The sequence below is a fragment of the Uranotaenia lowii genome, chromosome 3, assembly GCF_029784155.1.
Source record: "Uranotaenia lowii strain MFRU-FL chromosome 3, ASM2978415v1, whole genome shotgun sequence".
NCBI lineage: Eukaryota > Metazoa > Arthropoda > Insecta > Diptera > Culicidae > Uranotaenia > Uranotaenia lowii.
Genome location: NC_073693.1, coordinates 177,281,974 through 177,306,670, shown reverse-complemented (window position 1 = coordinate 177,306,670; position 24,697 = coordinate 177,281,974). Strand labels below are relative to the sequence as shown.

The 24,697-nt window shown below is 38.8% G+C and overlaps 2 protein-coding genes across 13 annotated transcripts in view; one reads left to right on the top strand and one right to left on the bottom strand.

The window, feature by feature from the left end:
* The window catches only part of LOC129757491 (uncharacterized), a 302,538-nt gene that overhangs the window by 24,267 nt on the left and 253,574 nt on the right, over positions 1-24,697 (top strand). The gene's annotated exons all lie outside the window — the stretch shown is intronic.
* Positions 1-24,697, bottom strand: part of LOC129757488 (cell adhesion molecule Dscam2) — a 223,983-nt gene that overhangs the window by 115,426 nt on the left and 83,860 nt on the right. For all 12 annotated transcript variants that reach the window (XM_055754736.1, XM_055754737.1, XM_055754742.1 and 9 more), the window contains exons 3-4: positions 6,593-6,714; positions 6,008-6,066 (exon numbers count right to left, since the gene is read on the bottom strand). In XM_055754736.1, the coding sequence (XP_055610711.1) occupies positions 6,008-6,066; positions 6,593-6,714 (181 nt within the window). The remainder of the gene's footprint in view (positions 1-6,007; positions 6,067-6,592; positions 6,715-24,697) is intronic.

Here is a 24,697-nt window from a genome sequence, read left to right as displayed (position 1 = left end):
TTTAAATTAAAGTGATTAAAACTGAATAATGTAATATACATAATCAAAAGCTACCATTCAGATGTTTTTTTCCCCTAAAATTTCAATTTGATATTTAATTTCATTTGAATTGTGGTTATTGTTATTGGTACTCGAGCTGCAGTAACCCAAATTTAACCTGGACATCTCCCTGCTGTGGTCTACGCCAGACAAAATCAGCAGAATTAAGACTGGAATAACCCAGCTACCACCCTCAGCTGGACAAAAGCCGAAATGGGATAAGTTTATGTCGAACAATATTGTTTGATTGGGTGCGATTTTCGATACCAATGTGTTTAAGTGTTTCATTAATAAATAGCATTTATGCTTGAATAAATTGTAAACTATGAATTGCTTTGATTCATGAATTGAATTGGTCGCCGTAGAAAAGGTAAGTCTTCATTCATAATCACTGAGTTTATTTGTTCCATCCTAACTTACAATATTTTCTTTTTTAGGCCTATATTTACCGAAAACTGTAAAATTTTAGTTAGGTAATTATTAAAGAAAATAGTAAAACGTTCAGTAACTTATGCTATTATGAACAGTGCATAACGCTAGATGATAAGAGTCTCCAGACACTAGAAACGAAATTTTTAATTCTGTTGAGCACGGATGACTTAATTATTTTTTATAATAAAAAATTTTTAGAGACCTTTAAATCTTTTATAATTATTATTATTATTAAGTCCATCTGTGCTCATCACAATTGAAATATTTCGCTTTAAGTGTTTTCTGGAGACTCCGATAATCTCGCGTAATGCATTGTGCATCATGTGCTGAAATTATCGAACGTTTTAACGGTTTTCTGCAATAATTACCGAAAATTTTCCAGTTTTAGGTAACTATAGACGACATTCCGGTAAAAACTATCGGTTTATCGGTAAAAATAACAGATTTTTCGGTAAAACTTAGAGATATTTCAGTAATAATTACAGATATTTCGGTAAAATCTACCGGTTGTTCGGTAAATATTACAGAGTTTTTACAGATTTACGGTAAAAAAAAATCACGGTATTCCGGTAATATTTACAAGTATTTTATTGCAGTTACAGGTATTTCGGTAATAATTTTAGGTATTTCGGTAATAATGACTGGTATTTCGGTAAGCTATACCGGTTGTTCGGTACATATCAACGAGCTTCTACAGCTTTTCGATTAAACATCACCGGTCATTAGGTAATAATTACAAACATTTCGGTTCAAAAATACCGGTGTTTCGGTAATCTAACGTTGACCACTGTCAGTAATTTGACAGATGATTCTAGATATGATCAGCCGAGTTTCGATAATTGTTTACCGAAAAAGGTCTCGAATTCCAGGACTCTCTTCTGCTGGTGTTCGTTGATTTCGAAAAAGCATTCGACCGACTTAACCATGAAAACATCTGGGCGGCTCTAAGGCGACGAGGGGTCCCAGAGAAACTAGTCCATCTCATCGAGGCACAGTATGAGGCATTTTCGTGCAAGGTCTTGCACGACGGTGTCTTGTCCGAACCAATCCGGGTAACTGCTGGAGTGAGACAAGGATGTATTCTATCACCACTACTTTTTCTAATCGTAATGGATGAGATTCTGATTGGATCGATTGACTGTGCACCGAACCGAGGATTGCCGTGGAATCCTTCAACAATGGAGCAACTGAACGACCTTGACCTGGCTGACGATATTGTTTTGCTCGCCCAAACACAACCAGATATGCAGAGCAAACTCGACGACCTCACCGAAAGCTCCAAGGCAGCAGGTTTCAAAATCAATGTCGGAAAGACCAAGTCAATGGAAATCAATACAGAAAATCGTTTCCAATTTCGTGGTAGCTAGACAACAGGTTGAGAAAGTGGAGTGCTTCCAGTATCTTGGTAGCCAGATTACGCCTGATGGTGGTACCAAGAAGGACATCGAAACCCGGATCAGAAAAGCCCGATTTGCGTTTGAGAGTCTCCGAAACATCTGGCGGTCACGCCAGATCTCTCTACGAACTAAGATCCGAATCTTCAACTCAAACGTCAAATCCGTATTGCTGTACGGGTGTGAAACTTGGTGCACATATGCGATGACGACGCGAAAACTGCAAGTTTTGTGAATCGCTGCCTGCGGAACATCATCCGAGCTTGGTGGCCTGGCAACTGTATCTCAAACGTTGAACTTCATCGCCGGTGTCATCAAAAGGCGCTAGAAATCGAGATTCGGGAACGTAAGTGGAGATGGATTGGGCACACGCTGCGAAGAGATGAAAACGAGATTTGCAGAGAGGCGCTAGATTGGAATCCAGAAGGTCATCGAAGAAGAGGCAGACCCAGAAATTCGTAGCGGCGAAGCCTAGCCGCTGAAATCCGAACTGTCGACGAGAATCTTGACTGGGACCAGGTGAAGACGCTGGCTCCGGATCGTCAACAGTGGAGGTCTTTTACCACGGCCCTATGCACCGGAGGATCGGCGCGGGATCATTAAGTAAGAAAAAGGTCTGTAATATTTGACAGTTGTCACTTCTCTGCCATGGAAAAAATTATCGAACGGTTTAACGAGTTACAGTTGAAATGTCTCAGTTATATGTGGTACAATAAAACATAAAATTATTTAAAAATACAACTATGAGTCAGTCGTAATATGTTTCAAAATATAAGAAAAATGGTTGAAGTGTGTAAACACTACAACCAAAATAGTACCGAAATTCAGGTTTCTTAGCCCCTGTGGTTATGCAATTTAAAAAAAAAGTGTTCATAATTTGTCTTTAGCGATTTCTTCGTTGAACGAAAATTATCTGAATTTCTGTGCATTTTTCAGCGAAAAAAAAAAGGTTTTAGAGGGTTCCTTTATTCTCTTGGTAGAATAAAATATGTAAGATTGCATGAGAATCATCTTAATGTACCTACATGTTTCAATCGAAATAATTCAGCTTGATTCTTTCCTGAACAAATATCAAAGTTAACATGTCTGTACCAACACGTGAAAAGGATCTATCTTCAAAAGTAAACAAAAACCATTTTCAGTACCTCATGATAGGCCAACAGTTGCTCTACTTAACGGTAAAACCCTTTTGAGAAAATAATATTCCGTTACATTGAAAATTCAATTTGAGTAAAGGATCTATAAACATTCTAAAACCAGAACTGCCATTACATGGATATACATCCTTTACTCCGGAACAATTTTTCGCTACTACTCCGCAAACAAACTCAAAATAATCAATTTGTCTCTTTATTCAACATAAAAACATAGTTGCAAATGAATGCGAGCTTATAACTAAAGCTAAAAATAAGAAAATAGCAAAGGGTGTATAAACAGGTTAGACAAAATATAACGTGAGCTAGGTTCTATCTACAATAGTGCGTTGTTTTTCCATGAAAATTGATATTCCTTTATTCTAACATGGGATGCTTCTTAAAAATCGTTTGTCTATCATAAAAACCAAAAATTTGAAGTGATTTTTAATTAGGGATTTAAAATAGGTTGTATTTTTTTAAACGCATTTTTCTTGATACGCCATATATAGATAGATGCTTTTTATATGTTGGTAAAGATTTGACACTTTATTCAACTTAGAAACATAGTTACAAATGAACGCGAGCTTAAAACTAAAGCTAGAAATGAGAAAATAGCAAAGGGTGTATAAACACGGGAGACAAAATAATACGTGAGCTAGGTTCTATCTACGATAGCGCAATGTTTTTTCATAAAAATTGATATTCCTCTATTCTAACATATAGGGGATGCTTCTAAACATCGTTTGACTTTCATAAAATGCAAACTTTTCAAGTGATTTTTAATTAGCGATTTAAAATAGGTTGTATTTTCTTCAAACGCGTTTTTCTCGATTCGCCATATATGGAGATACATCCTTTTCACGTGTTGGTACAGATGTTACCTTTTTATTTAGTTGATAATCTTAATGTTATTGTATAGATCCGTTCCATGTTTAATAAATTTATCAAAACGTGGCTTCTGCATGAAGCTGAAGTGAATTCTTGAAAGTTCATATAATGTGATGGAAACTCAATTCAAAACACACACTCATAATTAAATGTGCTTCTACAGCTTTCTCTCAACTGCTAGGCTAGAATACCTACATGGAATCATTAGGAGTAAAATCAATTACGAACAGCAAGACGCTCTCCACTAATGGTCATGGCGAGAAAATTATGAGCTGAAGTGCGGAGTCCTCCAAACCGGGCGAAAAGGTAAATTTATGAATTTTCCCTAACCATAAATTTTGTGGGAAAAGATTGTTGCTGTTCTTTTTCCCGACCGAGTATATGTATCGCCACAAGACCATCTTGGAACGAATGAATAGGTAGGTAGCACACATGTGATATGATATCCTTTTTTTTCCTACTCTCCTTTCCCGAAACTTCCGTATCATTCGCAGCAGTTCTCGGCGTCATCATAAAATGTTTACCTGCTCATTGTGAAATACTGCTGAAACATGGGAAGCACATAAATTTGATGCATGCGATGGAACTTGCCCGTGTGAGTAATAAGTTTCTGGTCTTATCAAATATGTATGGAGAGCACAGCGCAGTTGCGCGAGTCAATTTTTCACCTTTAGCTATTTGTCAATGTTTTGTGAATGAAATGGTCTAAATGTGTCACAGTTCAATACCGATAAATCTGCCAAGATGTTGATCATGATTTATTGGAACGAGTGTAGAAAAGATTACGAAATGTATACAAACATCTGAGGCTACGCAGAGGTTTACTAAATCATTTCAGTGAGTTGTTAATTCCATTTCAGATTACATTTCAAATTCAAACCGTCAGGTTTTATCGTATGACGAAGTAACCCCTCATTTAGAATAAAGATTGTTTCCATCACTCAAAGTTAAGCTACGATAGCTAACGTTATACGGGGCATCAAGGTTAGTTGCAACATTTGTATACCACAACACTTGCTCAATTTTTATTTAAATATGATGTGATAAAGTTATCATTTAACAATAACAATGATGACATAGTTTTTCACATCGTGAGATAGTTTTTTGAAGTTTATGATTCTTATAGAAAATTTGAAAAATTGAGCATTAGATGTACAAATTTTAACATTTTTCGATGCCGTACAAAACTTTACCTAGTATGACGAATTGGCTTGATGATATCACCTACATACTTAATATTGCTTTTTTCATCCTTTATTAAAAACTGTTGGTGTATAAATATTTTTCGTACAATCGCCAAAATTTTTAAAATAAATATTTTTATAATTCATTTATCTGTCTGGGCTAAAATGCATCAGAATGCAAATCGATGATTCAGCTTTTAAATCTCGTTTCCATATGCTGGAATATGATTGTTTTGCATCACGCGTTTGTTAATTTCAAAATTTCATCCATCTTAATAATATTTTTTATTATTTCATCTAGCATAATTTATTCTTTACCCCTAAATGTATGCAACACCCTTTGTGAAAATTATCGTGCAAAAATATCTAATAGGTGATTTTCTATAGCATTTGCAAAGTGAAGCAATTTGATGTGGGACTCTCTATAGACTCCAAATGAACACACTTCGTTATCGCGTGGATTCAAACACCATTATTTCATATTTTTTAAATTTGATACTGCAAATGCCTGGTTAAAATTTTGTTCTATAACTGGCGATCCATTTTCACGTCCTTACCTTCATCCACCATTAGTTGAACAGCTCCCAGGAAAGTGTGAATTAATCATAATTACAAAGTATTTGTACGTTTTCACGTTACCTTCCGCAGTTAGGGGGTAGCTCTTTTCGCCCGAAATACATATAATTATTTTAAGCGACAACTTTTGAAACCCACGAGTTGGGCGAGAGCTGTGGAAAGTTAAACTCGCTGGTGAAAGTTCAAAGAAGAGAAAAATACATTCTACATACTACTATATTATTCCCAATAGAGATGCACAGCGGAGAGAAAATTGAAATCTCCTCCTGGTATTTTTTTTTAATTTTCGGACCGCACCACGGCACAGAACACGAGAAGTACATTGAATGTGGTTTCCAGCATTGGGGCTTTCACTTACCTCCTTTAACGTGCACTTCGCGGCTCAAAATAGTACCGACTAAGTTTTTTAATTTACATCTGGAATAGAAAAAAAACGAATAAAATTATGAGTAGGGCAGCCATAGCAGTATACCCACGGCTAAGTGAAATATTATTTTGAACTTAACAGGTGGCAGTGTGCAAAAGTTTATGGCCAAGTTTTATAATTACAAAATAATGATAGGTGCTTTGAAGGGTGGAACGATGCAGAAGTTTTTTCTTGTTGTTTTATTTCAGGTGTTGTATAATGCTCAAGGCTTGGAATTTGATTAAAAATGAAGCATATCACTTTGCATACCATCCTTGATCGACGGAGTGTGGGGAAGATTGAATTTTACAACAGTTCCTCATTCTTGTTCATCATTTTACAGAAAGATACTGAAGAAATGAAACCATCTCATCTTTTCAGTCACTTTATAAATCCATCCACATGAAGGAGATGAACAACAATTCTGAATGAGTCCATCGACAAAAATAATGATAACGAAAATTGTTGACGTGCCCATTTGAGTGTCTCAAATCATTACGGAAAAAAATAACCTGGATAACTTTATAAAAAACTCACCTATACACGGTAGAATGGACCTCATGACGAAATTTATCGGCTGAGAAAGGGTAAAAAATCAGACTTCCATTGGGCGATGAGTATACCAGCTCGTGATTGGTGGTCGCTACCGACCATTCCACCTGAAATGAAAAAAAAACACCTTTTACAACCCATAAAATTCTCAAACATGAGTTCAGAACTCGTGAAACCTTAACCGATATTAAAAAAATATAATCAATGGTCAAATGAAATAAAAAGTTAGTTTGACTTTTCTATTGGTTACGCAAAAGCGATTGTGAGGAAATACTTTTGTTTCCTCTCACGTACAATGTTATCCTTCATGACAGCACTGAACATTAATTAGTAAGCCATACTCAATCGACCGTCGAATCAGTCTCGGCTGGAATGGCTCCAGAATCACAGAATCAGAATGTCTCACGTGACTAGCCTCATTCCCCAGGATACGATTCATCAACACACAATTTGGTCCGGTATTCCAAAATTCAACCAACCGACCCGAATCGACATTGTATTGCCGGGACGACGATGGTGTTTGATGGCTTTCCGATATGACCAAAATGTATGTCCAGTCCGGTCCAGTATCTTTATATTAACGAGTGGTCGTTAGGTCTAGTTCAAATATAATTGAGTGTTCAAGTTATTAGGCATGATTTTGGCGGAAGCCGAAATGGGCCGTTTTGCTATCGAGGTGCATTAGTGGAAGGAAATGATGAAAATAATATTTTTGCTACAAATAAGTGTTTCCTCCTGTATAAGACATAAGAAGAATGTTATGAGCCCTTTACGATCGTAGGAAGAAAAGTTGAAAGGAAGAAAATAAACTTTCAAGTTGTTCTCACAAATCTAGATTTGTTTGCCCCTGGAGTTAGGCATTGTCAGTAACATTTCATTCGCGGGTGATAGAAATGGTGATTATGTACTGGACTGGTAATTGGAAAATAGATGAAAAGAACAACTGGTTCACATATAAAACTATGGGAGCTTTAATTAACGCTATTTAGTTGTTTTGTGGAATTTTAGGCTTAAGGCTTCTTCCATAAACGCAAACGCAAAATTGCATTTTCTTACCCTCTTCCCACGTGTGTCACAAATCGTAACACTAGGAAAATGAAGTAACACTCGAGCCCCCCAACCCCCTCTCTAAAGAGCGTTACGTAATTTATGGACGCCCCCTAAAAGATTCTCAAATAATGAGCGACTTTACCCATTCACGCCATTCTGATGGTTAACAAGCTGTTTACAAAAGGATAGTGCGTTAGACTTTTTTTTCTTGCGTTTAGTTTTTTTGAGGTCCACACATCATACCACCTAAAGCGAATCGTAGACTAAAAGAACCGAATTTTGCCGAAATATTATGGAAATATTCCAACGTCTGTCTCGATTCACCCCATTTTACGGTATGCATTAGTTCTGTTATGTATGTATTAGTAAAATTTGAAAACGAGGCGAATTTGACCACATTCGGATTCTTGTGATTTGATCTGATCAATCCAGATAAGGAAACTAGACTAGACTAGACATATTTAATAATGCACTATAGAAAATGAATATTATTAATCAGCTTTTATCGAAGGGATATTTTTTTTTAGATTGCATTGAACCTTGCAAGAACATTGAATTTGTAGTAGAAAAATGTAGTAGAATTGCAAAAATTTAATCAATTTAACATTTGTTTTTTTAAGTCTAGATCTCACTCAATTACAAACGTGTAATCTAACAACAACTTAAATAATTATGTTAACATCAGCTTCTTATTTGCTAAGTTGTATTATTCCAATTGAATTGAAAGGTAGTATTTTACTGAATCAGTAGGGGAGAGTGAGGATACTTGATCCCTGGGAATTCTTGATTCCTTCGCTATATCTCGAAACAGAAATGTCTTACGAATATTAAATGTTCTAGAAAATTGCGCCATATAGAACAAAACAACAATGCCGTTATCTCAACAAATTTTAAAAATCTGATTTTTCGAGTTATTGAACTTCGTTTTGAAAAATTTAACAAAATGTGATTTGAAGATATTTTTTATCACTTTAGAATGTTTCTCTCATGAAAAAAATTGTAATAAAAATATTTATCCAATATGTCACTCGTTAGAGTATAATTTGAACTTCATTATGCCATACTAAGAAGTTTTCCAAAATGTATGTTATGGGTATATTGATCCCTGCAGTCCAAAATGATATATTTTTCTTCTGAATGGATCGTGGTCATTGGTTATCATGAAATTACTTATTTTTGTCCAATAAATAATGTTTATCCAGTAATTATTTGTTAAAAAGGACTAAACATACTGCATTTATCTATAAACCAGAAAATTGCGCCTGAAAGTATGCAATGCCTCTTGGGAAGAAGACAAACTTTTGGAATTCTCTTTGCCTGTTGCTTAAAAAATGGGAAATGAGACCTAATATGGCAAAAAATAGTTAACGGACCTTTTATTTTTGGATTTTCATAAATTTTTGCCTAGGGTTAGGACACCCTGCATTAAGGATCAAGTCTCCTGTAACTTAAAAAATATCACAATTTTTTTAGTCTCACGAAAATGCTTCTAGTTTATCTACGAGTTCATGTATCTTTCTAACTTTTGGACCATATAAACTTGAAATTACACGCTGTCAGACAATGCAAAAGACGGCGAGTTGCAAAATTTCCCCAAAAAGATATGAAAAAATAAGAAAAGGGGGATCAAGTATCCCCATTCTCCCCTAATTGCTGTACTACCCATGCAAAAAATATCATGTGTTCAAGGGTCCTGATTGAGTGACTTAGAGTGATTACGAAAGGATTATTTTTATGCAAAATCAAACTTTTAGTGCTATTTGTTGTAAAATAGTGTAATTTTTTTAATGCAGGTAGGGTAAAAGCACTAGTTATTGAACAGGTGCCAGACTCGTGAAATACGAACAGATTGGAAGTATAACATAACACAAACAACACAAACAAAAATCGTTGGGCCATTATTGAAGTATTTTCAATCTCTGTTAAAAAATTCTCTAAGAATTTTGGACTCTAGAAGACACAATCTGAGAAACGAGAAAATATATTGAAAGTTTGACGTGGTGTTTGACCGGATGAAAAACATACTTTTTTATTGAGAGAAAAATTGGATAAAAGACAAAAAAATAACAACTATATCATCACTGTTTTAAAATAGATGATGAAGCTTTTTGAAGCAATTATAAACGAAAAATTATTTTCCCAAATTAAGAACCGAATAACTGACAGGCAACATGGCTTTTTCAAAGGCCGTTCAACCTCAACTAATTTGATTGAATTTATAGACTTTTCATTGAATGCAATGGACAATGGCAACCATGTGGAAGCTCTTTATACAGACTTTAGTAAGGCATTTGATCGCATAGACATACCAATGCTTCTTTTCAAATTACAAAAAATTGGAATAAAATCTAAACTCCTGAAATGGCTTGAATCATACCTGACCAATCGCCAACAAATAATAAATTTCAATGGAAAGAAATCGCTCCCTATTCAAGTCACTTCAGGAGTTCCGCAAGGATCTCATTTAGGACCTCTACTTTTCATACTTTTTGTAAACGACATTTCCTTTATTCTCAAAAATCTCAAAATGCTCATTTATGCCGACGACATGAAGCTCTATTTGGAAATAAGAAATGAAGAAGACATCAGCATATTCCAGAATGAAATTCACATTTTCTACCTGTGGTGCAAAAAAAGCCTTCTGAAGCTCAATGTAAAAAAATGCAATTTAATATCATTTAGCAGAAAAAGAACAACACCAAACATCACAATTACACTAGGAGATCAGAATGTAGAAAAATGTGAACGAGTTAGGGATTTAGGAATTATCTTAGACTCTAAACTTACTTTCACAGACCATTACAATACTATCATCCATAGGGCAAATAACATGCTGGGCTTTATTAAGCGCTTTTGCTTTAATTTTCAAGACCCATACACAATAAAAACTCTATATATTGCCTATGTAAGGTCTTTACTGGAATATTGCAGCGTTGTTTGGTCCCCTTATTCAATTTCACACGAAGAAAGAATAGAATCAGTACAAAAGCAATTTCTACTATATGCCCTTCGTAAATTAGGTTGGACATCATTTCCACTTCCATCATATAAAGCGCGCTGCATGCTCATTGACATACAAACACTAAAAGAACGCCGTGAATATGCAATGGTTTCATTTGTAATCGATATTGTTTCGCAGCGTATTGACTCAACAGAAATTCTATCAAAATTAAACTTTTATGCACCTTCTCGGCAACTCCGAAATCGAAATTTATTTTTCATTAATCACTATCGCACAAACTACGCGAAAAACGGGCCAATAAATCGCATGATGGCCTCTTACAATCAACACTGCGAAACCATTGACTTTACAATGTCTCGGCAAAAACTCAAACAATATTTTAATCGAAGAAATCTAAACTCTTAAGGAGAAATTGTAAAGCAGACACTGCTTAAACCTATTCTTAAGGAAATGCACATGTATCAAACTAGTCTACGTTACGGTTGACGAATTTTGGAATAATGGTGCGAAATTTTGCAGAATTCGTTCCGTAAAGAAGTGCGTTTACGTAACTATCTATTGATTTGACATGCATATAAACTGTTCCTTGGGTCTAGCTAGCAGACTTAGGGTTACCATACGTACTCTTTTAAGAGTAAATGTACTCTTTTTCGATCGAGAAATGGGCGTACTCTTCTTTTTGCGAAATATCACCAAATGTACTCTTTTTTTGTTGAAAGACATTTGATCAGAAAAACCTATTTTAATAGGTTAATAGTAATCAATATGTACGCGTCAATAAAAATAAAAGGAATGGATTGTTTAATGACGTTTTTTGTGGTTTCTCAGTATCAGCAACATCTAAATCTGCTATTTTTTCGAATAACCAACTTTTGCATTACCTCAACAAATTGACAGAATTTGATTAAATTGAAATAACTCGGTTTCCAATTGCTGTAGAACCCTGCTTATTCAATATAGTCGGGGCCTCTTCAGAAAATACGAAATGTGTACATCCTTTTCCTTCCGTTTTGCATACCTTCCGGGAGCAAAGCTTGATAATTAATGAATCTTGTTATTTTGAGTCAACCTGATGGCTGGGAGCTCAAAAAACCGGAGTTATGTAGTTTCTCCTGACTTTTTGGGTAAATGATATCAATGTACTCCTTTTGGTGTTTTGGGATCTGGTAACCCTACTAGCTGCCCCTTCAATGTACATTAATTATCAAATGAAATACCTCTAAATGTATACAATCAACTAAAATACATGTTCAATAAATGAAACACTGCCTTTTCAACATGAGAAACTTACTTACTTACTTACTTACTTAATGATCCCGCGCTGATCCTCCGGTGCATAGGGCCGTGGTAAAAGACCTCCACTGTTGACGATCCGGAGCCAGCGTCTTCACCTGGTCCCAGTCAAGATTCTCGTCGACAGTTCGGATTTCAGCGGCTAGGCTTCGCCGCCACGAGTTTCTGGGCCTGCCTCTTCTTCGATGACCTTCTGGATTCCGATCTAGCGCCTCTTTGCAAATCTCGTTTTCATCTTTTTGCAGCGTGTGCCCAAGCCATCTCCACTTACGTTCCCGAATCTCGATTTCCAGCGCCCTTTGATAACACCGGCGATGTAGTTCCTCATTCGAGATCCAGTTGCCAGGCCACCAAGCGCGGATGATGTTCCGCAGGCAGCGGTTTACAAATACTTGCAGTTTTCGCGTCGTCACCGCATATGTGCACCAAGTTTCACACCCGTACAGCAATACGGATTTGACGTTTGAGTTGAAGATTCGGATTTTTGTTCGTAGAGAGATCTGGCGTGACCGCCAGATGTTTCGGAGACTCGCAAACGCAAATCGGGCCTTTCTGATCCGGGTTTCGATGTCTTTCCTGGTACCACCATCAGGCGTTATCTGGCTACCAAGATACTGGAAGCACTCCACTTTCTCAACTTGTTGCCCAGCTACCATGAAACTGGAGGGATTTCCTGTGTTGATCTCCATTGACTTGGTCTTTCCGACATTGACTTTGAGACCTGCTGCCTTGGAACTTTCGGTGAGGTCGTCGAGTTTGCTCTGCATATCCGGTTGCGTTTGGGCGAGCAAAACAATATCGTCAGCCAGGTCAAGGTCGTTCAGATGCTCCATCGTTGAAGGATTCAGTCCGATCCAGTCAGAATCTCATCCATTACGATTAGAAAAAGTAGCGGTGATAAAATACATCCTTGTCTCACTCCAGCAGTTACCGGGATTGGTTCGGACAAGACACCGTCGTGCAAGACCTTGCACGAAAATGCCTCGTATTGTGCTTCGATGAGATGGACTAGTTTCTCTGGGACCCCTTGTCGCCTTAGAGCAGCCCAGATGTTTTCATGGTTAAGTCGGTCGAATGCTTTTTCGAAATCAACGAACACCAGCAGAAGAGAGTCCTGGAATTCGTTGATTTGTTCCAGTATGATTCGTAGCGTTGTGATGTGGTCCACACATGATCGGATCGGAATCCAGCTTGTTGCCGTCGGAGTGTAGCGTCGATTTTCTCCTGGATCCTGTTCAGGATCACTTTGCAGAGTACTTTGAGGGTTGTACAGATCAACGTTATGCCTCGCCAGTTACCGCACTCTGTCAGGTCTCCTTTCTTCGGGACCTTAACGAGGATACCCTGCATCCAGTCGGCCGGGAATGTTGCAGTATCCCAGATGTCAGCGAAAAGACGGTGCAACATTTGTGCCGACAGGGCAGGGTCGGCTTTCAGCATTTCAGCAGGGATGCAATCGATCCCAGGTGCTTTGTTGGATTTCATGTTTTTGATTGCCGCTTCTATTGCAGCCAGCGAAGGCGCTTCCGAGTTGACGCCATTTATGCGACTTACTGCGCTTCGAGCTGTGGATTCTGTTGGCCATCGCTATTCGTGACTCGGGAAAGTTGATCGAAGTGCTCAGTCCATCGTTTGAGCTGATCTGTTCGATCGGTCAATAACTGACCTGCTCGGTCTTTCAGCGGCATTCTTGCATTAGTCCTTGCACCACTGAGGCGGCGAGAAATGTCATAAAGTAATCGGATATCTCCATTGGCAGCGGCTCTTTCCCCCTCTTCGGCTAGGGACATGAGAAACTTGGTGTTCAATAATTGTGACAAAGAAATATTTTTGAAGAAGGATTTCTAGTAATGGTTTAATTAATATTTCTTGAAAAAAAATCAAACCTTTTCAAAGCCGTGGATCAGCCAATCTTTCGAAATTTTATCACATAAGCCTGTTGAATGTTCAAAATCCTCGACTAGCTCGAGGGGCTAGTGAGGTGGCCACAGAAAAGCACAACGGACACTTGACGACTTTCACGTACTTAGACGGGCTCGGATAAAAATATAAAACACGCGGACTGTAATGAGTACGACCGTCCCGTGCGGTGGTTAAGAGCCAAGAGGCAGATTTATTAGAGTCTCAAAATAATCTACCTAAGAGAGCCTAAATTGTGGAGACTCTCTCCTATCGCTTATTTACTAAACAATGCAAATGATAGTACAATATAAAAAGCTCATCTCAATGCTGCTATAAAACTACTACAGTAGTACATGAATTTTCAGAACACTGTTTTTAGGGTGTTTCAGCGTGAACATGCTGCCCCCATTGAAATAGAAAATTTCAATCACTTCTCTTATCTTCGGAATTCTCGTTGCCGTCTTCGGAGTCGTGTTCAGGTTCTACCTCGTTGTCCTCGATTGGCAGCAGGCACAGTTTGGCTATCGGACGTCGGAATATCTTGGTGCCTTTGGACCCATCAGCAATACGCACATCTGCGACGCGCACCAAACCATCGGGTCCAGGAATAGCCGTTTCAATTCTGCCGAGACGCCACGCTGTTGTCGGCACGTTGTCTTCTCGAATGATGACCAGTTGACCAGCTTTCACGGGGTACCGCACATGCCACTTGTTGCGGTTCTGTAGCGTCGTGATGTAATCCTGAGACCAACGATCCCAGAAATGTTGGACCATTTTCGAATAACGTTGCCAGCGGGATAGTGTTGATTCCTTGCGTTCGACCAGTCTCGGTTGTGCGATGTCTGTCAGAGGGCGGCCGACCAAGAAATGACCAGGAGTCAGAGGTCGCAAATCTTGTGGGTCCTCGGGCAGCGGAGTGATAGGCCGCGAGTTGAGCAGCGCTTCGATGCGGGCCAACACTGTAGTGTATTCTTCGAAGTTCATGTTCGCTGTTCCAGTGATGCGCTTGAGGTGGTACTTGGCAGAGCGCACACCGGCCTCCCACAATCCGCCAAAGTGTGGGGCGTTTGGTGGGATCATGTTCCATTCGATGGCTGATTTCGAACAAAAGTCGTTCAATTTATCTTTCAGGAGCTGGGACTGAAACAGGTCGTACATTTCTCGTAACTTTGAGCGGCTGCCCACAAAGTTGAGACCGTTGTCGGAGAACAATCTGGCACACTTGCTCCGACGGGACACAAATCGGTGTAGTGCGGCGATGAAGGAATCCGCTGTCAAATCGCCCACTAGCTCTAGATGGATCGCACGTGTAGCAAAGCATACAAAGACGGCCACATATGCTTTGTACGAAACAGTCCCACGCTTGTTATGCTGTCGCAGATAGATCGGTCCGGCAAAATCTACCCCAGTGTTGTAGAATGCATGCACACCTTCCAATCGCGCAAAGGGTAGGTCACCCATTTTCTGCTGCATTCCTACCGGTTTTGCTTTCATGCAAGTGACACACCGGCGAATAACCCTTCGCACCGTACTGCGGCCATGCAGAATCCAAAATTGATGGCGTAATCCGCAAAGTAGAAGCTGTTGAGCGGCATGCAACATCTCAACGTGATACGCACGAATCACGGCGTGAGTGAAACAGTGCATGGCTGGCAGAATAATAGGATGCTTCTGACTTTCGGGCAGTTGTGCGTGACGAATTCGACCCCCCACTCGCAGAACATATTCTGATCGATCTAAAAACACAGATAAGCTGATTAGTTTACTTTTACTGTGAATTACCTTTCCGGCGTCGAGGCAGCTGAATTCGTTGGGGAATGTCTCTTGTTGCGCAATACTGGCCAATGCAACCGTCGCTCGCTGTAGCTCTGGAATACGTAGGACGCCGTATCGATGCTGTCTGTCTTTCTTGGGTCGTATGTGGTCGATGTATCGTAGAACTAATCCCATTATTCGCTGCATTTTTCTAAAGTTGTTCTCCGTCGCAAACAGGTAAAACATGGCAGGAGGGTCAGTAACTGTGAGGCTCATGCTTGGGTTTTTCGTTTCCGGAAGTTGCTCGGTCGGGATGTGCTGAAATCTTTTAGGCCAATCATCTTCGTCGTGGTACAGGAAGTTTGGGCCTGACCACCAGATTTCGCAATCTCGTATCTCGGAAGGTAACAATCCTCGAGATATTACATCTGCTGGATTGTCATGCGTCCCCACGTATCTCCACTCAATGCCTTTAGCCAACTCTTGTATCTCGATGACGCGGTTGCTTACGTAGGTTTTGAGTCGGCTAGGATCGGTCTTTATCCAGGACAGTGCTGTGGTGGAATCGGACCAGAGGATGATTCTGGAAAATGAAATCTTAAGGTTGTGCGTTATATTGGAAATCAATCGTGCAAGTACAAGCGCACCGCTTAGCTCTAATCGCGGTATCGTGAGTTTAGCGTTCTTTAAGGGTGCGATTCGAGATTTTGAGGTAAGGAGGGAAATTTTACAGTTGGTCATATCACAAGATCTAACATAGACGCAAGCTCCATATCCCAGACTGGAGGCGTCACAAAATCCATGCAATTCAACAGATTGCGGGTTCGAATGGGGAAAAACACAACGAGGAACAACTATTTCACCCATCTCTTTCAACTGGTTACGGAAAACCTCCCAGATTTCAGCGTCGTTTCGTGCCAATATTTCATCCCAGTCTACGTTCAGTTGCCATATTTTCTGCATTCGTACTTTCGCAGCGAAAATCAACGGACCCAGCAGTCCCAGTGGGTCGTAAAGCTTGGCGATGTCAGAATATATGGTTCTTTTTGTCGTCTGTCCCAGGTGGAATTCAATTTCGTGCAATCTGGTCAAAAATACGTCCTTTCTGGGTTGCCAGGTTAAACCCAAAGTTCTTGTGGTTTTCTCATCTTCGAAAAACGCTCTTTCGTGTTCGGTACTATCAATTTGCCTCAATAATTCGGGATGATTCGACGTCCACTTGTGGAGATTGAACCCACCGGCCTGGGTCATTTGCACGAATTGAGTCTGCAGGTTCAGGGCATCTTCTAATGTGTCCGCTCCACTCAAGATGTCATCCATGTAGACATCTTCGGTTCCCGCCTTCGACGCTAAGGGGAAACGCTCCTTCTCATCCATGCAAAGCTGTTCAAGCGTTCTTGTAGCCAGAAAAGGCGCACAGGCTGTCCCATACGTTACTGTCGTCAAGTGGAACACCTCTAAAGATTCGTTCGGCTGGCGACGCCAAAATATCTGTTGGTACTTCTGATCTTCTGCTCGGATTCTAATTTGCCTGAACATCTGCGTAATATCTGCCGTAAATACAATCTTGGGCACCCGAAATCGTAGCACGATTTCGGCGAGCTTGGGCTGAATGGTAGGGCCAACGTAAAGGTGATCATTCAGGGAACCTCCCCTTGAAGCTGCTGCAGACGCATCAAAAACGACACGCGTCTTCGTCGTGGTGCTTGCCAAGTTAAGCACCGCATAGTGTGGCAGAAAATATCCTTCTGAGCAATTGGTGTCACATTTAATCATATGGCCCTGGGTTTCATAATCATGCATGAATTCTCGGTACTGGTCGTAAAGATCTTGGTCGTGAATCAGTCGTTTTTCTGTCTGTATAAATCTACGCAAAGCTATCGTTTGACTGTCACCTAATTCCTTTATACTGGGTCTCAATGGCAGACCTACTTCATAGCGACCATTTTCCAATCGGCAGCAAGTATCGGAAAAACTTTGCTCTGCGGCTCTTTCGTCTTGAGTCAACATTCGAGGCTCATGAATGGACTCGGCTTCCCAAAATCTACTAATTTGCTCGCTCAACGCCTCATTCGTAACGATCTTACAGACATTAGAGATCGTTCGATCAACTTCTGGTCTTTCAATAGCACCACCTACTACCCAACCAAAAACGGTTTCTTCGCACCAACAAGGAGGATTTTCAATTATGGTATGGGTTTGCCCAGTAAACATTTCATGGAACACTTGTGTTCCAAGAAGCATATCAATTCTTCGTGATTGACTAAACCACGGATCTGCGAGTACCATCTCTGACGGAATTTGCCCAGGATCAATATTGAACGAATTGATTGGCAAGTTTCCTGTAATTTTGCTCATGACCAAACATTCTGTGCTGTAGGTGAAGTCTGACTTGTAGGTGGAATGGATCTTTACTTTGACCTGACTTGAAATCATCTTAGGTGCACCGGAAATACCTTCAACGGACATGTTCACCTTCGTCTTTCGCAAGCGCAACGCGTTTACCACACGCGTGGATATTAAATTATGCATCGACCCACTGTCGAGCAAAACACGACAACTGATCAAATTTCCAAACTCGTCTTCTATCATGCAAACTGCGGTATAGAGAATGTACTGTTTTCGCTGCGAATTAGTACATGCAACGGAAGCTACTAGCGCATTTGAGGAAGTTGTAGGCATCTCAGGGGTCCTACGCGGGGTAGGTGTTGGTTGAGTTGGCTGGTTAGCATTGTTTTCATGCAACGTAGTGTGGTGACGGCCTCCACATTTCTTGCAGGAGCTCCCCTTGCAGTCTCTAACATGGTGTCGGTTACTAAAACAGTTCATGCACAATCCAAGACTGCGCACCTTCGAGATACGATCGCGTAATTGTAGCTTCAGATAGTCTTCGCAGTTGCTCAAATAATGATTCCCCTTACATGCAAAACAAACAGGGTTACCATATGACCTGCCGGTATTGATTGCTAAAACCTTAGATGAGTGTGACCCACTTCGCTCATTGTGCCCGAATCTTCCTCGAATGCTTGAGCTTTGAACCTCTTGTTTATCCTGGTCTATGCTCTCTAGGCATCTACATCTAGACTGTAGGTACTCGAGAAGTTTCTCCCAAGATGGCAAGGAATGATCAGTAAACTGAAGCTCGAAATCCTTTCTGGTGCGGGTATCCAATCGCGCGCATACCAGAAAAACCAAAAACTGTTCTGATAAAGGTTCTAATTTTAGCTCAAGATTAGCCAAAGCTCTAATGTTACGAGTAACGTCACTCAGTAAAGTTCGTAATGCGGATCCAGACTCACGAACTAAAGGTTTCAGATGAAACAGCTGAGCAATATGCCTATCTACCAACAATCGCTTATTCTCAAACTCCGAACACAATGCCTTCCACAGTGATGAGAAATTGTCTTCGGAGGACTGGACATGACGGGCTGAACCATCTTGGATGGCAGCTTTTAAGTAAAATAATTTCTCACTTTCTGACAAACTCTCACGACGCTTAATCAATGAATTAAATTGGGACTTAAATGTTAGCCAGTCTTCCAATTGGCCATTAAATCGGGGAAGGGGAATATCTGGCAATTTTGTATGGGAGTGTTGTGTTGAATTGACCGCTGCTGGGGCACTTATCGGCTTGGGAGGATCGATTTCCCGGATAATCTTTCGAACTCGGTGGCGGATATCATCAAACAAATCTTCAATTTTCTCAATCGTCATCTGCAGGGACCCAACCTCATCCTCCTTAATAACCCCATATAATTTCACCTCAGTTTCATGCAATAAAGAACGCATCTGATCGATCGACTCAAGCTTGTCTTCGAGAAGTGAACTTTCCTGCTTCTCGGTATCAAAAGAACGCACAAATAAAAGCAATTTTTCCGCTCGTGACTCAATGGAGTCTATCATACGGTAATAAGACATCACCTGGATCTTTTTCTCAGCCGCCATTGCGAAAAAGGAAAAATGCTCAAAAATTCAATTTTCTACTAAACTTCCAGAAACAACGCACCCACTTGCACGATCTTACCTGACTTCCAATCAACGATTCCACCGTTTTATGACCGACCCTGAAAACATCAAATCATGCTGGCATATCATACATACATATCCAGCAATCCAGCCTCGTGGGGGATCAAACTGGCATCAAAATGGCAAATTCTCTCGAGCTCTTTCGACCTGCACAGAACGTCATCCACTCTACTGCACCATGCAAACCGCTTCTTATTTCTTTTGTTGCACTTTTTCTTAGGAACTGCTCCGAATAACTCGATCGTTCATGCACTTGTGATCGAGGGTTAAGTTCCAAATTCCAATTTCCACTCAACTGTACCGATCGCTCAAAGTTCATGCACATGGATCGGGTTTTTATTTTTGCACTTATAGTTCGTTTATTAGTTAAGATTTTTTTTTCGGATCACATTGATCGCACAAATTGTTCGCAATTTTCAAGGAACAAGCCACAATTGTTCCGCAGACACAATGTTCCATTGTCCAGAACACGTTGTTCACAAGTCCACCATTTTGTGATCGGAAAATCGTTCCGATGCTCTTTCGCGGGTGAACGTCCAAGTTCCGCGTTTTCTGAGGTCACTTCACTAGCACAAAACTGTACTTCCGGACAACTAGATCACATCCGGTTCGAAGGACCACTTATGAATGTTCAAAATCCTCGACTAGCTCGAGGGGCTAGTGAGGTGGCCACAGAAAAGCACAACGGACACTTGACGACTTTCACGTACTTAGACGGGCTCGGATAAAAATATAAAACACGCGGACTGTAATGAGTACGACCGTCCCGTGCGGTGGTTAAGAGCCAAGAGGCAGATTTATTAGAGTCTCAAAATAATCTACCTAAGAGAGCCTAAATTGTGGAGACTCTCTCCTATCGCTTATTTACTAAACAATGCAAATGATAGTACAATATAAAAAGCTCATCTCAATGCTGCTATAAAACTACTACAGTAGTACATGAATTTTCAGAACACTGTTTTTAGGGTGTTTCAGCGTGAACACCTGTGTTTATTTTTCACTACCTGATCCCTTACGAACTTCGTTTCGCTTTTAACTTTGAAGCTGAAGAGTTTGTGTTTGACGAGACGCATTTTTATGACAACAGTGCTTAAAAACTTAAACAGTATTTATAAGCGACTAATTTGCTGGTCTACCAAACTGAAATTCAAAATAAGAAATTGATTGACCGTTCAGATGCATAAAAACGAAATTATTTCTAAAACATATATAAGTTAATATGAATGACCACTTTCTCTGTTGTCTGATGCAAAATTTGAATCCAGGAACTAATTATCCGTTTTAAAAAAGACCCGTGAATGAATTTTCGTGTTCCCATGAATAATGAAGCAATTATTGTAAAAACATTTTCCAGGCATTAATGCCATGTGAATGGTAAAGTGTCTTAAATAAAACAATTTTGAAAAAATGCTAAAACGTTGAACAGTTAATATGGATGACCCTTTTTTTTGGTCGTCGAATGGAAAGTTTTCGTCTTGTTAAACACTTGTTTTTAAATTTTTACCTCTATGTGGTTGCTTAATAACGTACTTATTGCAATATCATTGTTATAGGCGACTACTTGTCAAAATTTGACTCCTGAAATCACCTGTGCTATAAAACTCCCATGTGAAAATTTTCAATTGTAATCAATTCGTAATCATCGCAAAAACAGTGAACAGATAATATGGACGACCTCTTTTGCTGACCGCTGACCCAAAATTGGACTTCTGAAATAAATCCCTCCCTCTCCTATGGCCCTATGCCGAACCACTCCTAATTGATTTTTATCCGTTCTCGAATAAAAAAATCCCAAAATTTGACCACTTTTATTGACCTTTAACTGGGGAATTATTCAACACTATTCAACTTAAATGGCTTCTAAAAACTTAATGTCCATAGATAATCATACCGTTTGAACATTAAAAGTTTTAAAGTTCATGGGACATCAACTTGACGTTGTCAGAAAAATTATCGGTTTCATCAGTTTATTTTTAATTTAGGGGTAAGGTGCAACAAACTTTGTTTTCAATGAAAAATCAAATGAAAACGTTTGGCAATTTATAGTTTTTTATATATTTGTAATGTCATAACGCATGAAGCACCATTTGTAGTAATTTTTGGTTTTGTTCGAACCAGATTTTCCTTTTTTTCCTGCCAAAAATGTTTTGAATAAAAAGAATAAGGATGCTGCATATATTTACGGGTAATAAATACTTTTTTTAGGGATTGAAAAATCAGTTATAACGCCACACTTTGACAATATTGCACTACAATACTGTTACATGCATCAGATTCAAAACAAGACAATGAGAGTGGTATAACGATGCAATCAATATACTCCTAATGCTTTAATGCTTGATATGCTGCAATGGTTGTCAGTTAAGGTAAGGATTACATACAACTGTTTAATTTTTATATTCGAAATGAAGAAAGGAATGTTACCAACTTATTTACTGGACGGCCTGCAGTACGAGATCGATCTCCACACCTACTCAAGATTTTAGATTGCCAAACACGAAAAAGAGATGAGTAAACGATCCATTTTCTACAACCGCTTGAAGATGTATAATGATCTACCGATGAACATCAAAGACAGTTCAAACTTGAATGTTTTCAAGAAACTTACAATACAACATGTCAAACAGACAATTTGACGCAAAGACTAATCCTAAACAGGATCATATCAATTAGTGGTATGAATAAGGTTTAGCAATTGCTTCGGTAGCTTTTACTTAGCTCGAAATCAAGCAAAGCAAAAGTCCAAAGCATTTGCTTAGTTTGGTATGAATAAACATTTGCTTAGCGGATGTATGCTAAAGTCTTAGAACATAGCTTTTGCTTCGAAAAATAGAGCTATCCAACCAGCAGAATCTTAAGTTTTCTAAAGTAAAATGAAAGAAGACGATCAGAAAATTGAAAAGTACGGCTAAAGTAGCCTTGAAGTCGACGAAGCGGGTGGTGCGTGTAAGAACGACCGGATTTTTTTGTTAATGCGTGCTCGTATGTTGATGTTTAAAGAAAAATGAATACATATTCGAATATTGTCAAACAAAAAATGGCCTAACTTTAATATTTATCATAAGCTCTCCCACATGTATTCGGATCGGGATAATCCGATGTATAAAAAAATAGGCAATAGGCGCGCATTTTAATTTAGATTTTTTTTTAAATCTTAGGATTATAAAAAATTATATAAAAATGCGAGATCTGTATAATGTTTTAAATTATGACAATTTATTTCTTACTTTGAGCCAATTGGGACTTCTTCCACTATAGCCGGATTTTTTTTTAATTTGAAATATTTACTAATTGATTTGTTTATTGTCATCTTAGACGAATGATTTTATACAACGACAGGAATATGAAAAAAAGTTGGGTTATCACTTCGACTTTTCTTTATCCATGTTGAAAATACCTTTTTGAATTGTTTTGAAGTGAAATATTGCTAATTTGATAAGTTCATGACGTTATTAAAGAATTTTTTATTGGAAAAGTCTGCTACCGAGCATGCTTAGAAAATAAAGCAATTGCTATGAGATTTGTCGAGCAATTGCTTCAGATTTGAGCTTTATTCATACCAAACTAGCTTGTTCTAAAAGTAAAAGCTCCTGATTGAGAAAACAGCTGTAAAAAAAAACTTTATTCATAACAACCGAAGCAATTGCTTTAAGCGACTGCTCGACTGCTCGATTCAGTTTAGCAAAAGCAAATACTAAGTTTTTTTCATACCACCCAATGTGATGGAGTTCTGACGAAGCATCAGATAGAAAATTTTACGGTAATGGACATACGCGGGAGTAAGACGAACGAGTCGTACATAAATTGAACTAATTCTGTACGACTCCCACTCCTAAAGAAGCGTATGGGGTGGTGGATGGAACCAAATGGGCCAATAGGACCATCACAAAAAAAGTCATCGAAAATTTTGCCTATTGGAATGCACTTTTTGATTTCCTCATAGGTAAAACGCCTTCAAGTAGGCAACGAAACTGATGATTTTTCGTACCGAAAATTTGTGCACCTTTTAAACTTTCAAAAAGAAGGAATTCGTTATCATAATGCATTCTTATCAAAATTTGAGAGTCAGCAAATAAAAAGAAGGATATTTCGTTTCAATATTCGGGTTTTCTCAAAAGCTAATAGCATTCAACATTTAAGCGTAAAACACGTGGTCCTGTGGTTTTATCAGACTGCGCGGGCTGGTTTACCATTGAACTTTATATGTGACTAGCTGACCCGGTGTGCTTTGCTACACCTTTCAAAATTGAATGATATTTTCAGAATTTATTCAAATTTTTATTGTTTTGTTGGCATTATTTTAAATCAAAATGGAGCTGCAGCTGGAGTTTCGGATTGTACACAAAAATAACTTAAACTAATATTCTGAATCTTGATTTGTGTTAAAGATCTGATAATTTAAATCTGTTTCTTTAAGCTCCGCCCTAAAAAAGAAGGGTTCCAAATAAATCGTACGCAAACAATCCAACTGATAAAATATGGTTGGTTTTGCTTGATATGTTCTGGATTTATGCTAAAAAACTGATAAGAGATACCAACCCCCCCCCCCCTGTCCTTCCCTTCCCCCTCCTGAATGGAGATCGTGATCTTTAATAATCATACCCATTTTTTTCGTTCCCAAAAATCTTCTTGTATCAAATAGTGTTCCATTGGTTGATAATTTTTTAAGCTTTAAAACAAAAATTATATGAAACCTCCTCTTTTCTTCTCCTCTCTACACTGTAAACCGTGAAGGTCTATAACAATTGTAGAAACATATCTCCTAACCAAGTACCTTTCTTTGCCATATTTGTTTCCATTTGTTGGCTTCGTAAGCATAAATTGAGAGCTTATGCTAAAAAAAAAAGTATTGGGTTCACCTCCTTCATTCTATGTACCTACTCACTGAAAGGAGTTAAGTTCCGTCCATTCCTCGGATTTTGTAAAAAAAAGTTAAATGTAAGCTTTCCTCTTACCTTCCATTATTTCCAATTCTATCATCCCACTTCAAGAAAGGAATTGTTTGACAAAAATAAAATTTCTCGTATTGAAATACCATCCCATGCCAAATTTGGTTTTATTTGCGATGTCAAATCTTGAGATATGCATAAACTTGAAAGGAA